This window comes from Carex rostrata, chromosome 9 (genome assembly GCF_964058835.1).
Source record: "Carex rostrata chromosome 9, lpCarRost1.2, whole genome shotgun sequence".
Taxonomy (NCBI): Eukaryota; Viridiplantae; Streptophyta; class Magnoliopsida; order Poales; family Cyperaceae; genus Carex; species Carex rostrata.
In genome coordinates this window covers 5586190-5598722 of record NC_135926.1, presented here as the reverse complement: position 1 = coordinate 5598722, position 12533 = coordinate 5586190, and the positions used below count along the sequence as shown (strand labels likewise).

Below are 12533 nucleotides of genomic sequence, written 5' to 3'. Positions count from 1 at the left end.
TCGATAGAAATACAGGACTGGTCAAGCAAGGTGTTGTGGAATTCGTGGCCGTGGCATGGGCTTACGGACCATGCATCACCGCATTTAATTACTTGAGACCGGTCATCAGTATAGATGCAGCCTTCCTTTCTGGGCGGTATGAGGGCAGACTTTTGATGGCTTGCGGCTATGATGCCGAGAACCAATTGATGCCTCTAGCATTTGCAATTGTGCACAAGGAGAATGAAGAGAATTGGGGTTTTTTCTTACAATGGCTTAGAATGAATGTGATTGGTGTTAATAGATTCGTATGTGTCATATCAGACCAACACAAGGGTATCAAAGCTGCATTGAAACCTGAATACGGATGGGACCGGGATAATTTTGTGCACAGATATTGTATCCAGCATGTTGCTGACAATCTGGTTCAGGCTTGTGGGAAGGACAAATGGTACGGAACTAGGTTCAAACAAGGAGCCAATAAGAAGAAGCCAAGAAGGCTGAAAGAGATGTTCGAAGATTTCGCCATGGTATGTCTAATATTGTCTAATTATGTTGTTCATTTTCTTTTCTTTTAGATGTATTTTGTCTAATTTTACTTTGTTCTATTGCAGCAAAATCCTAGGTGTAATGCTTTTTTGAGGAGAGTGGGCAAAGTACGTCCTAATGATGTCATGGAGCAATCAAATTTTGATAAAATCTTCCAGACATGTGATGGAGGATACCGATTTGGTATCATGACAACAAACGGCTCCGAGTCCCTGAACGCTGTCTTCAAGGATAGCCGAATGTTACCCGTGGCTGCACTCGTGGAGGAGACATTCTACAAGTGCAATAGCTGGTTTGTTCAGCGGCGACAAGCAGCGACGGAGCAAAACAATGCAGGAAAGCCTTTTTTCGAACGGGTACATGTCAAGCTCGCCAAACGGTGGGAGAAAGCTATAGAAATGGATGTCATTGCATACTCGCACGGCGAAGGTAAGTACGAAGTCACGGGTCCAAATGAATATGTTCCAGTAGTCCAAACACAGGATGGAACTATGTCTATTATTCATAGAAGGTTCCAGTATATCGTGACATTCGGGCCAGAGAGAAAAGTGGAATGTACATGCAGATGTATCCAATTAACTGGAATTCCGTGCGCTCATGCGTTAGCGGTTTGTCGCCGTAATAGCTGGTCACCCGACCTATTTGTTGACCACCGGTATCGGGTGGACTATCTTCTGAGTACTTGGAATGCACTGTTTGTTCCTTATGGCAATCCTGAAGAGTGGCCTACGACCACTACCCCTAAAATTGAGCCAAACAAAGATTGGATACGGCGTGGTAGGAGAAAACACATCCGTTGTGTAATGACCATGGACGAAATGCAAGGTAGGCGAATGGGGCACCGACCTCGCCGTTCCACTTCTGACAGGCAAAGCCGAGGTATGTAGCACTCAACCCTGATTATATTTCATTTCAATCTTGAATAATTTAGTAGCTAACATTTTTGTGCTACAGACGCGCATAATGCAGCAGAAAATGAGCGAGTTATGGCCGAGGCAAGTAGATCTCAAGGGTCTCGGCAAAGCACAGCTAGAAGCCGTACAGCAGACCGTGAAAATGCAAATATGATGTTCAGAGAGGCAATGGGAGAAGTACTGGCAGGAGGAGATGCAGTTGGGATGCAAGGGCCTTCAGGTAGTACCCAACGAAGAAGGAGCACATCTGGCGCGGGAAGGACGAGCATATCTGGTGCTGGGACATCTGGTACAACACACTTGAGGGATGAAGCAGTGCAACCCGCTAGGAGGAGCACATCATCATGGAGATCTTTGGGATTGCATTTTAGGCTCCGTAGAAATTAACTAGAGATGTATTTAAATGTGCTGAGACCTTATGTGATTAGATGAACTTTTATCATTTAGTAGTATGTTGCAATTTTTTTATGTTGAGACCTTTTTATGTTGCAATTTTTTTATGTGGAGACTTTATTATGCTGAGATCTTATTATGTTGCAATTTTTTTAACTATTATTTTTAAACAAATTGTAGATGAGAATGATGGACAGTAACAATCGAGGAAAGAGAGAGGAAAATGAAAACCCCAAATGCGACATTTGCGGAAAGTTTAGAAAGGACTGCCAAAGATGTGTGAAGATAGATGAATTTTTCAACCGGAATGACATATCTGATGATGACTTTGTAGAAAACCCCTACGGCTATGGATTAAGGAAAAAAAAAGGTTGATGTGCAGACGCCTACGGCCAAGACTAAGGCCAAGACTAAGGCCAAGACCAAGGCTAGCACGTCGTCTGTTGTTACTGACCCAAATTTGTCAACCTCCGACGATGACTTTGTTCCATGTACGTTCAAGCCATATTGTAAGAAATAGTATGTTGTTAAGTTTGTTTGGAATTGAGATTAGTTTGAATTTTTGAGTTTGAGGTTTGTACTAACTTTATTTTATGTTGTGAACTTAACAAGTGATATCAGTTCGAGGTTTGTATGAACTTAATTTTTGAGTTTGAGGTTTGTATGAATTTTCGAGATTTGTATGAATTTTTTTTTGCGAGGTTTGTATGAACTTATTTATTTATTTTTTTGGGCGGGGTTTGTATGAACTTATTTTAGGGTTTACGCTAAAATATAACGAAACATGAAACTATAAAAAAAACATAACAAAGCATAATAAAACATAACTAAAAACTACATTGAACTACAAAAAACAAAATAAAATGAGAGAACTATAAAAAAGAACATAATAAAACATAATAAAACATAACTGAAAACTACACTGAACTACAAAAAACAAAATAAAACGAGGGAACTAAATAAAAAAACAAAAAACAAAAAAAAAATAAAACTCTCTATCATCGGTACGTCGAAGGGGTGAATCGGTCGGCTGGTCTACCCCTGTTCTCCCTACTAAAATTTCGTTCATGCCAGTTATTCCATTGTACCTCTCCGTCTGGTGCTGTACGAGCTGGTGTAATCAGCTCCTCGGGTTCGGCCTCTATGCTCGTCGCGAGTGCACTATTCCATGGATCCTCGGCCGCGTGTGTAGCTTCTGGTGGGGGTGGGGTATGAAATAGGGAATCCATGAACTGAGACGCATAGTCAGGCTGAGTACCGCTACCAGATGCCTCCCAATCATGCGCCATGGGTGGATACGGCTGATGCGGGGATGCATAGTCAGTGGCCTCAAATGGATCCACCGATGGATCAATGCTGATCTGGATATCCGGAAACTCATGCATAGGCTGCGGGTCTGGAGAATCATGCGGCTCAGACGGTGGAGGCATGTAGGCAGGACCCTGCATGGAACTGCAATTAGTTTAAAGAGAATGAAATTTTAACTAAATTAATTCAACTAACTTGACATAAAATTAAAAATACCATACCGGGGGAAGAACTGGACGTCCATACTTGTCACGGAAGGCATGCCAACCGGTCATGCTCAAAACATAACGATGGTAGTCCCACCCTTGATGATCTGAGGGCTCCGGTGGCATCTCAGAAGCCAAAACAGGTGGCGCATCGGGCTCGTGCGCTTGTACTCTGCGCCAATCAATTTCCTCTCCAGCGTCTCTCAGCATGGTGATTAGCTTTGCCTCGTGCCCGTGGCTCTCAATACAGGGGGCAACCAAGTGCAACATCGCATGCCCAAAAGCTCTGAAGCCACGTGTTCCAAGACAAACGACTGCTCGCCCGGCACCTTTAAGCGCCACTAGCAGCTACAAAAAAAACAAAGTTAGATAACAAAAAAAGTGATAGAAAAAATGTGTTGTTTTAGGTACATAACATTACTTACATCGCGAGCACCTTTCCGGCCAGTGGGAGTAAAGCCATCTTCTGCGAAGATCTTCGAGCGAAGAAAATCCCCGTAATCTCCCTCGAGATATACTAATGCCATGCCGACCCGTACGAACCAAGCCTCATATCTCAAGTCAGGAGGTCCCTGGAACTGTATCCCATCATCCGGCATCTGCCACAAGTGGTCACTCATATTCGCTGCCTTTGCATAGTGTGCTTCATGATGCACAGTCCAATCTCAGCCGGGGTGATTACCGTGGGTCGTCCTGTAATTAACGTGTCAGTTGCAATTTACAGCTAAGAACTAATGTTAATTACAAAATTCTAAAATAAAATAACTCACCGGTGAAGACTCCTAATCACAGATCTCGGGACATCTGGATCTGCAGGGATGAGTGGAGGATCTCCAAACTGACGGAGCACTCGATCTGGATAGTGGTGCTCCACTATCCAGAAGCATACCAGCGGACCCCGGTAGAACCACATCTGCTGATCATCCAATACAGTCTGCGGCAGCAGCTCCTGAGTGTATAAATCTTCGTACGGAGTCCATATCACCTACGTGTCACCCAGACTCTGGATCTGACCTCGAACCACCCTGATACCTATTGGCTTCCCGTGAGGCTGGTTGGTGTACTCGTGATGTCCATACCATTTCTTGCCAAATGCCGGGCAATTTGCACCATCCGGTTGTCCCCAATCGGGCGACACATTCGGCTCAGGTACCCCCACCGGTAGTCGTGACCATGACCAATGCTGCAGTAGAAGTACCGGCCCGTACATATTCTTACTTTTCGGCTGTAATTTGAAGAATATTAGCCGTCAGGGACAAGTTATATAATTAAAATAAGACTATAGGTGCACGACAATAGCATACTGACCTTGCAACTCTGGCACAAGTTGTAGTAAAGATGCGCGAGGACTGCCCCACCCCAGTTGTACTTTCTTGACCCTTCAAGGTCTCGCAACAGCTCTAGATAGCACATCAGAATGCTATCACCATTTGAATCAGCGAACATGACAGAACCAAACAAGTCCATCACGAAGCCTCGTGTGTATCTGTAATGTCAAAATTACAAAGCAACTTATTTTTTGGCATAAAATATAGTGCAAAATAAATATATGTAGAGTAGTTTGTATGAGTACCTCTCAATCTCGAGCTGTGTCGAACCCCAATGCAGACCTGCCCGAAACAGAGTTCGGAGCTTTGTCATCTTCAAAGCGTATCTGGACTTTCCACCATTATCCCGTATACTTGGCTGCGCTCCCAACAGCTCTGCGAGCCGGGCATTAATCGTCCTCTCCTCAGCTTCTGTGGGGTCAGATATGCCACCAACGGGCACACCCTGGATGGGCAAACCCCATAGGGCACTGACGTCCTGGAGAGTCACTGTCATCTCTTCGAATGGTAAGTGAAACGTGTGCGTCTCGGGACGCCATCGCTCCACTAGTCCTGCAATAAGGGACGCATTGATGGCCTTGGTCTCTGACTCCATGATATCGACCAAATGGTGCAACCCCAAATTTCGTAGATACGGGTCCATCAGCGAGTAGTACTGCATACCACAGTACCGACTCCTGGCATCTAAAATGTCCTCACTCTGCGTTGAAAAAAGTAAACAACATAAGAACTTGAAAATACGAGAACTTGGCACAATTTAAATTTAAAAATAAAAATAATCACATACCTCTCGGGATGCCATGCAGACTCGGTGCTCCGCGTGACTCATCCATAATAATGGACTGAAATGCTCTGTGCTGTCCGCGGGAATGGGCTCATCAACAGGGTCCCCTGGTGGTGGTCTCCTAGGCCGTCCCCTGGCCATCCTATGTTTAAAAACAAAATAAACGTGCTACAATTAGTTTAAATGAGGCTAATATGAAAAAAAATATACTAAAAAAACATACTATCAATTCATCATCTAAATATATAGGCTATATATAACAAATTTGTGCCACTTGCTATCACTATACTGATACTAAAAAAATGATACTCGTTCGTGAAGTCTTTCGGTTCAATTTGGATAACTTGGTATGCCGACATTTTTATTTTAACCCCATTAAAAAATTATTTTAATACTAATAACCAAAGTTTAGTAATAATTTTAAAATTACTCCACCCGTGGAATTTTAATTCCAATTTTCGTGGTTTTATAATTTAGCAATTTGTTTATATTTTTTTATTTTTTGTATTGAAATATTGGAAATATTGTATATATTTCTTTGAAAATAGATGAAATACAATATAATTTGATTTATTAGAAAGATTGTAACAAATTATATTGTATTACATCTATTTTCAAAGAAATATATCCAACATTTTCAATATTTCAATACAAAAAATAATAAATATAAATAAATTTCTAAATTATAAAACCAAGAAAATTGAAATTAAAATTCCACGGGTGGGGTATTTTTAAAATTATTACTAAACTTTGGTTATTAGTATTAAAATAATTTTTCAATGGGGTTAAAATAAAAATGTCGGAAAATTTCCTGTGTACCCATCTAAATATTTGAAATAACCAATTTATCCATCAAAATACTATAATATCCAATATCCCCATACAAATTTTAAATTCTTTCTCCTATCCCCATTTATTTATTTTCCTTTTTATTTAATTATTTTAAAATTTAAAATAACCAGTTTACCCCTCTAATTGTAAATGGATATGTTCATGCACAAATTAAATTCTGGTACTGATTTAATCTCACCGGTACAAGGTTGGTATTAACAACCGAAATTGATTCGTCAAATCAATAATTTATAGTAAATTTCCAAGTGAAAATTTTCACTTTGATATGCCGACCCACACGAAAGATCATCAACAACAAAATTTATCACTTCGATATCAAATCCCCCGACCAATTGTAAAAAATAGCGTCAAATTTAGACAAGTAACGTAGTCAACACAGGTCCAGCCGGGAAAATCAACAACCCACGCTAGACAAATTATAAATCCCCAAATCAACCCATAAAACCCGATAACAATGGAATCCAAGATGCGGTCAACGCGATACAACTAATCAAATGAATCAATGAATTTCTAAGGTGCTCACTTACCCGATTAGCAACGAAATCCAAGAGGCGGCTTTGATAGAACGACCGGTACCGAGTCTCTACACCTCGCCGCTCTGAGTAGGGCCGGAGTAGTGCAGGGAGTGGCGCAGGGAGGCGGGCCTGCTTCTGTGTTGGCTTCACCCAGACAGAACGAGAACAGAGAGAGAGAGATCACGGAGAGAACGAGAACAGAGAGAGAGAGAGATCACGGAGAGACAGGGGCGGGTTTGAATTAAAGGGCTTGGCCCGTGAATAAATTCCACGGGGGGGAATTTCAATCCGGACCGTGAATAAATTCCACGGGGGGGGGGGGGGTTTAAATCGGTCCGTGGAAAATTTCCACGGACTGGGTATTTTTATAAATCCACCGCAAAAGTGGCTATAAATATTAAAAATAATTTTGTTTCGGGTAAAAATAAAAAAATCGGGTAATAATGTAAGTAATTTGTGTGATTAATTATTATATATTTCATTAATTTAAATTTCTTTTAAATTTTTTATTATATTTGTTCTAGTTTATAAGAACTATTCCTTGAAGTGAATGATGGAATAATAACCTGAAGTTATTATCAAAACTAAATGTTTATTAAGAACCTAAATTTCATGTTACCTGAATATAATAATAAGAGGAATAACTTGAAGTTATTGTCACAACTAAAATTTTATCAAGAACCCGAAGTTTGTATTACCCGAATAAAATAATAACTTGAAGTTACTATTATAAATGTTTTTCTATGCATCTGTTTTGGCCTCAGTTTCGACCAAGAACTGTCTATTTCGGCCTTGGCAGAACACACTGTTTTTCTGCACTTTTTGTTTCTGCTAGGAACTATCTGTTTTGGCCAGGAATTGTTTCTGTTTAGAACCTGAAGTTCTATTAGAAATTTAGTATAAAATTAATATAATAACCAGCAGTTATTATAAGCCATTAGATGAATAATAACTTGAAGTTATTCTCAATTAAAAAACCTGAAGTTTTATTAGAAATTTTTATATAAAATCAATATAATAACCGGAAGTTATTTCAAATTAAATTTATAAGCCACTGGATGAATAATAACTTGAATTTATTCTCAATTAAAAAACCTGAAGTTTTATTAGAAATTTTTATATAAAATCAATATAATAACTGGAAGTTATTATAGGTCATTAGATGAAAATATAACCCGAAGTTATTTCAAATTAAATTTTGTAATTGCGCAGCCAAGCAATTTAATAACCAGAAGTTATTAAATAAAATATTTTATTATAACCTGAAGTTATATAATATTAACTTGAAGTTATTAATACATTTAAATTTATTTATTTATTCATGCAATTTACGTTTTTTTATTTATATTTATTTAACTCCCTTTTCATAAACTGAAGTTATGATATTAATAACGTGAAGTTATAACATTGATAACCTAAAGTTATGGCATTGATAACCTAAAGTTAATTTGTATCTATTTCGTAATACATATGGAAAATCTCACAAAGTTTGAATTTATCTTTTTTTCATTTATCATAACTCGAAGTTATGGTAGTAACAACCTGACGTTGTAAATACGTATTAATGAAAAATGAGAAAGAAAAACATCCCGAAGATGTTTGTTTCAGATGTGGGATGACAGATCATTGGTCGCATACCTGTTGTACGCCAAAGCATTTTGTAAAGCTTTATCAAGCCTCAATTAAGAAAAAAAAATGTGCAAACTAATTTTATTGAAAATGACCGCAAAATGAATGCCATACGGATACACATCTTGATGGATCAGATTTCTTCCATAATGTCAATGAAGAAATATATATTATTACTTAGGGAGAAAATGTAATATAGAAGTTTATATTTATGTTTAATAAAAGTTTAGTTTACTTTTAAATTTTTATATGCAAAATAAGTTTAATGAATAAAAGTAATTTATTTTTGCATTTTAAAGGAAAATGGCTGACACAATGATAAATAATGAAGATCCATGTCTAGTAGTCAGTGGAACAACTAATACCATATTGAAAAGTAAGAAATATTTTTCACAATTACATCTTGGTGAGAATAATATTCACACTATATCTGGCACAAGTAATTTAATAGAAGGCTCCGGAAGAGCTTGTATTTTGTTACCTGAAGGAACAAAATTAAAAATAGATGATGCATATATTCAAGTAGATCCAGAAGAAATCTACTAAGCTTTAAAGATATTCGAAAGAATGGTTATCATATTGAAACTATGAATGAGAAAAATTGCGAGTATCTTCATATCACATCTATTAAGAATGGCCAGAAGATCATAATTGAAAAGATGCAAGTAATGTCATCTGGATTATATAGTACTTATATAAGTAGAATAGAATCAAATATGGTTGCTAACCCGAAGTTAGCTGTTACTAACCAGAAGTTAGTTGATCCAAAATTATTTACATTATGGCATGACAGATTGGGTCATCCAGGAAATATAATGATGAGGAGAATAATTGAAAGTGCAAATAGACATCCCCTAAAGGACCTGAAGATCATATTATCAAAAGATATGACATGCAAAGCATGCTCTCTTGGAAAACTAATTATTAGACCATCTCCAAATAAAGTTGGACCTGAAGCTCCTTCATTTTTAGAAAGAATTCAATGAGATATGTGGACCTATTACACCTCCATGTGGACCGTTTAGATATTTTATGGTGTTAATTGATGCATCAACACGCTGGTCACATGTGAGTTTGTTAGCAACAATAAATGTTGCATTTGCTAGACTATTAGCACAAATTATCCAATTAAGAGCTAATTTTCTGGATTATCAAATCAGAAGAATCCGGCTTGATAATGCAGGTGAGTTCACTTCTCAAACTTTTAATGATTATTGCATGTCTATTGGAATTACGGTAGAACCTCTAGTGGTCCATGTTCATACACAAAATGGTCTGGCAGAATCGTTGATTAAAAGATTATAATTAATTGCTAGACCATTACTCATGAGGTCTAGTTTACTGTCTTCCGCTTGGGGACATGCCATATTACATGCCACCGCACTAATTAGATTAAGACCAACTGCTTATCATAAATATTCCCCATTACAATTGGTCTTCGGAAGAGAACCAAATTTGCCCCATCTAAAGATATTTGGTTGTGCAATATATGTTCCAATTTCTCCTCCACAACGCACAAAAATGAGACCTCAAAGAAGGTTGGAAATTTATATTGGTTTTAACTCTCATTCTATTATTAGATATTTAGAACCATTAACAGGAGATGTTTTTACATCAAGCTTTGCTGATTGTTCTTTTAATGAATCAATATTCCCAAATTTAGGGGAAAAAAATGAAAGCTGGATAAACATGTAACTTGGAATTCATCGTTATCTTATCTTGACCCTCGAAGTGGTCAATGTGAACTCGAAGTTCAAAAGATCATAAATATGCAAAAAAATTGCAAATGAATTGCCTGATGCATTCACAAATACGAATAGAGTTACTAAATCACATATTCTAGCTATAAACACACCTGCTCGAATTGAAATTACAAAAATATATAATGAATATAATGTGCGTAGAAAATGTGGAAGACCACTTGGTTTTAAAGATGTAAATCCACGTAAAAGGAAAAAAGCAGAATAAAGCAGTTGGTCCAACTCCAGAAGAGGCTGATGGTAAATCTCCTGAAGAAGTCAATAAAACCCCAGAAGAGATTAATGGTAAAACTCCTGAAGAAGTATATAAAATCCCAGAAGAGATTAATGGTAGAACCCATGAAGAAGTTGATAAAACCCCAAAAGAGGTTGATGAAGTTCCAGAAGAAACTCAAGTACCAAATGATTATGAAGTTTCTATAAATTATGTAAAAAATGGTACTATATTAAATAGAAATAAAACACGTGTTGATGAAATCTTTGCATTCGCTATAGCAAGCGATGTTATAAATGAACAAGATAATGTGCCAAAAACTCTAGAAGAGTGTAGACATAGAAATGATTGGCCTAAATGGAAAGATGTCATACAAGCAGAATTAAGTTCATTAGACAAGCGACAAGTATTTGGACCTGTAGTCCAAACGCCCAAAGATGTTAACCCTATAGGTTACAAATGGGTATTTGTCATAAAAAGAAATGAGATTGTGAGATATAAAGCAAGGCTGGTGGCACAAGGCTTTACACAAATACCTGGAGTTGATTATAAAGAAACGTATTCACCTATAGTGGATGTCATAACTCTCAGATTTCTAATAAGTCTCACAGTTGCAGAAAATCTAAAAATATGACTTATGGATGTTGTAACAGCCTATTTATATGGTTTACTTGACAGTGATATATACATGAAAGCCCCAGAAGGATTAAAAATGCCTGAGGAAAATAAGTCAAAACCTAGAGAGATGTACTCTATAAAATTAAGAAGATCTTTATACGGACTAAAACAATCTGGTCGAATGTGGTATAATCGACTGAGTGAGTACCTTCTAAAAGAAGGATATAAAAATAATATAATTAGTCCATGTGTTTTCATTAAAAGATCAAATCTAGGTGTCACAATCATTGCAGTGTATGTTGATGATTTAAACATTATTGGATCTCCTGAAAAGATTGAGAATACTGCAAAATTGTTGAAGAATGATTTTGAAATGAAAGACCTTGGTGTAACAAAATTTTGACTCGACCTGCAGATCGAACATCTAAAGAATATAATATTTATCCATCAATTAAATTATGTTGAAAAGGTATTAAAGAGATTCAATATGGATAAAGCCCATCCTTTGAGCACACCAATGGTTGTACGATCACTAAATGCAGAAAATGATCCTGTTAGCCCGCAAGAAAATAATGAAAAAGTGCTTGGTCCTGAAGTACCATACTTAAGTGTAGTCGGAGCATTATTATATCTTGCAAATAATACGAGACCCGATATTGCATTTGCAGTAAATGTGTTAGCAAGATATAGTTCCAAACCAACCATTAGACATTGAAATGGAATTAAACAAGTATTTCGGTATCTCTGCGGAACTAGAGATATTGGGTTATACTATCAAAAGGATACAAACTCCAATTTAATTGGATATGCAGATGCGAGATATTTGTCAGATCCACATAAAGCACGATCTCAATCGGGATATATATTCACCTATTGTGGAGCTGCAATTTCATGACGATCGACAAAACAAACTCTTACAGCTACATCTTCAAATCACGCCAAATTGATCGCCTTATACGAGGCGAGTCAAGAATGTGTTTGGTTACGGTCAATGATTCAAAATATTCAAGATGACTGTGGACTTGAAAACATCAAGGTAAATCCTACTCCGCTATATGAAGATAATGCAGCATGCATTGCACAAAGCAAAGAATTATATATCAAAGGAAACCGAACTAAATATATTGCACCAAAGTTCTTTTCGACATATGACCTACAAAAGGAAGCCATAATAGATGTTTGCCAAGTCCGATCAATCGACAATCTGGCAGACCTATTCACAAAATCTTTACCGACAAAGGTTTTTGTACAACTCACAAAGCAGATAGGTCTACATCAATTGAAGGATATTCAATGATATCAAAATGAGGGGAAGCATTATACGCACTGTACTTTTTTCCCTTAACCAAGTTTTAATCCCAATGGGTTTTTCTTGGTAAGATTTTTAATGAGGCAATACATGGTCCTGAAGTATCATCTTAATATTGATCCTGAAGTATTATATTAACTGCGTATAATGAAAGATGAACATCCAAGGGAAAGTG

At 37.3% G+C, this 12533-nt stretch overlaps 1 protein-coding gene across 1 annotated transcript; it reads right to left on the bottom strand.

The window, feature by feature from the left end:
* Positions 1-4334: 4334 nt before the first annotated feature.
* Positions 4335-5602, bottom strand: LOC144559907 (serine/threonine-protein phosphatase 7 long form homolog). The gene is made up of 4 exons (XM_078309074.1): positions 5465-5602; positions 4923-5377; positions 4658-4835; positions 4335-4574 (listed from the first exon to the last, which is right to left on the bottom strand). The coding sequence occupies exons 1-4, from the start codon at positions 5600-5602 to the stop codon at positions 4335-4337; spliced, it is 1011 nt and encodes a 336-aa protein (XP_078165200.1).
* Between the last annotated feature and the right edge of the window lie 6931 nt (positions 5603-12533).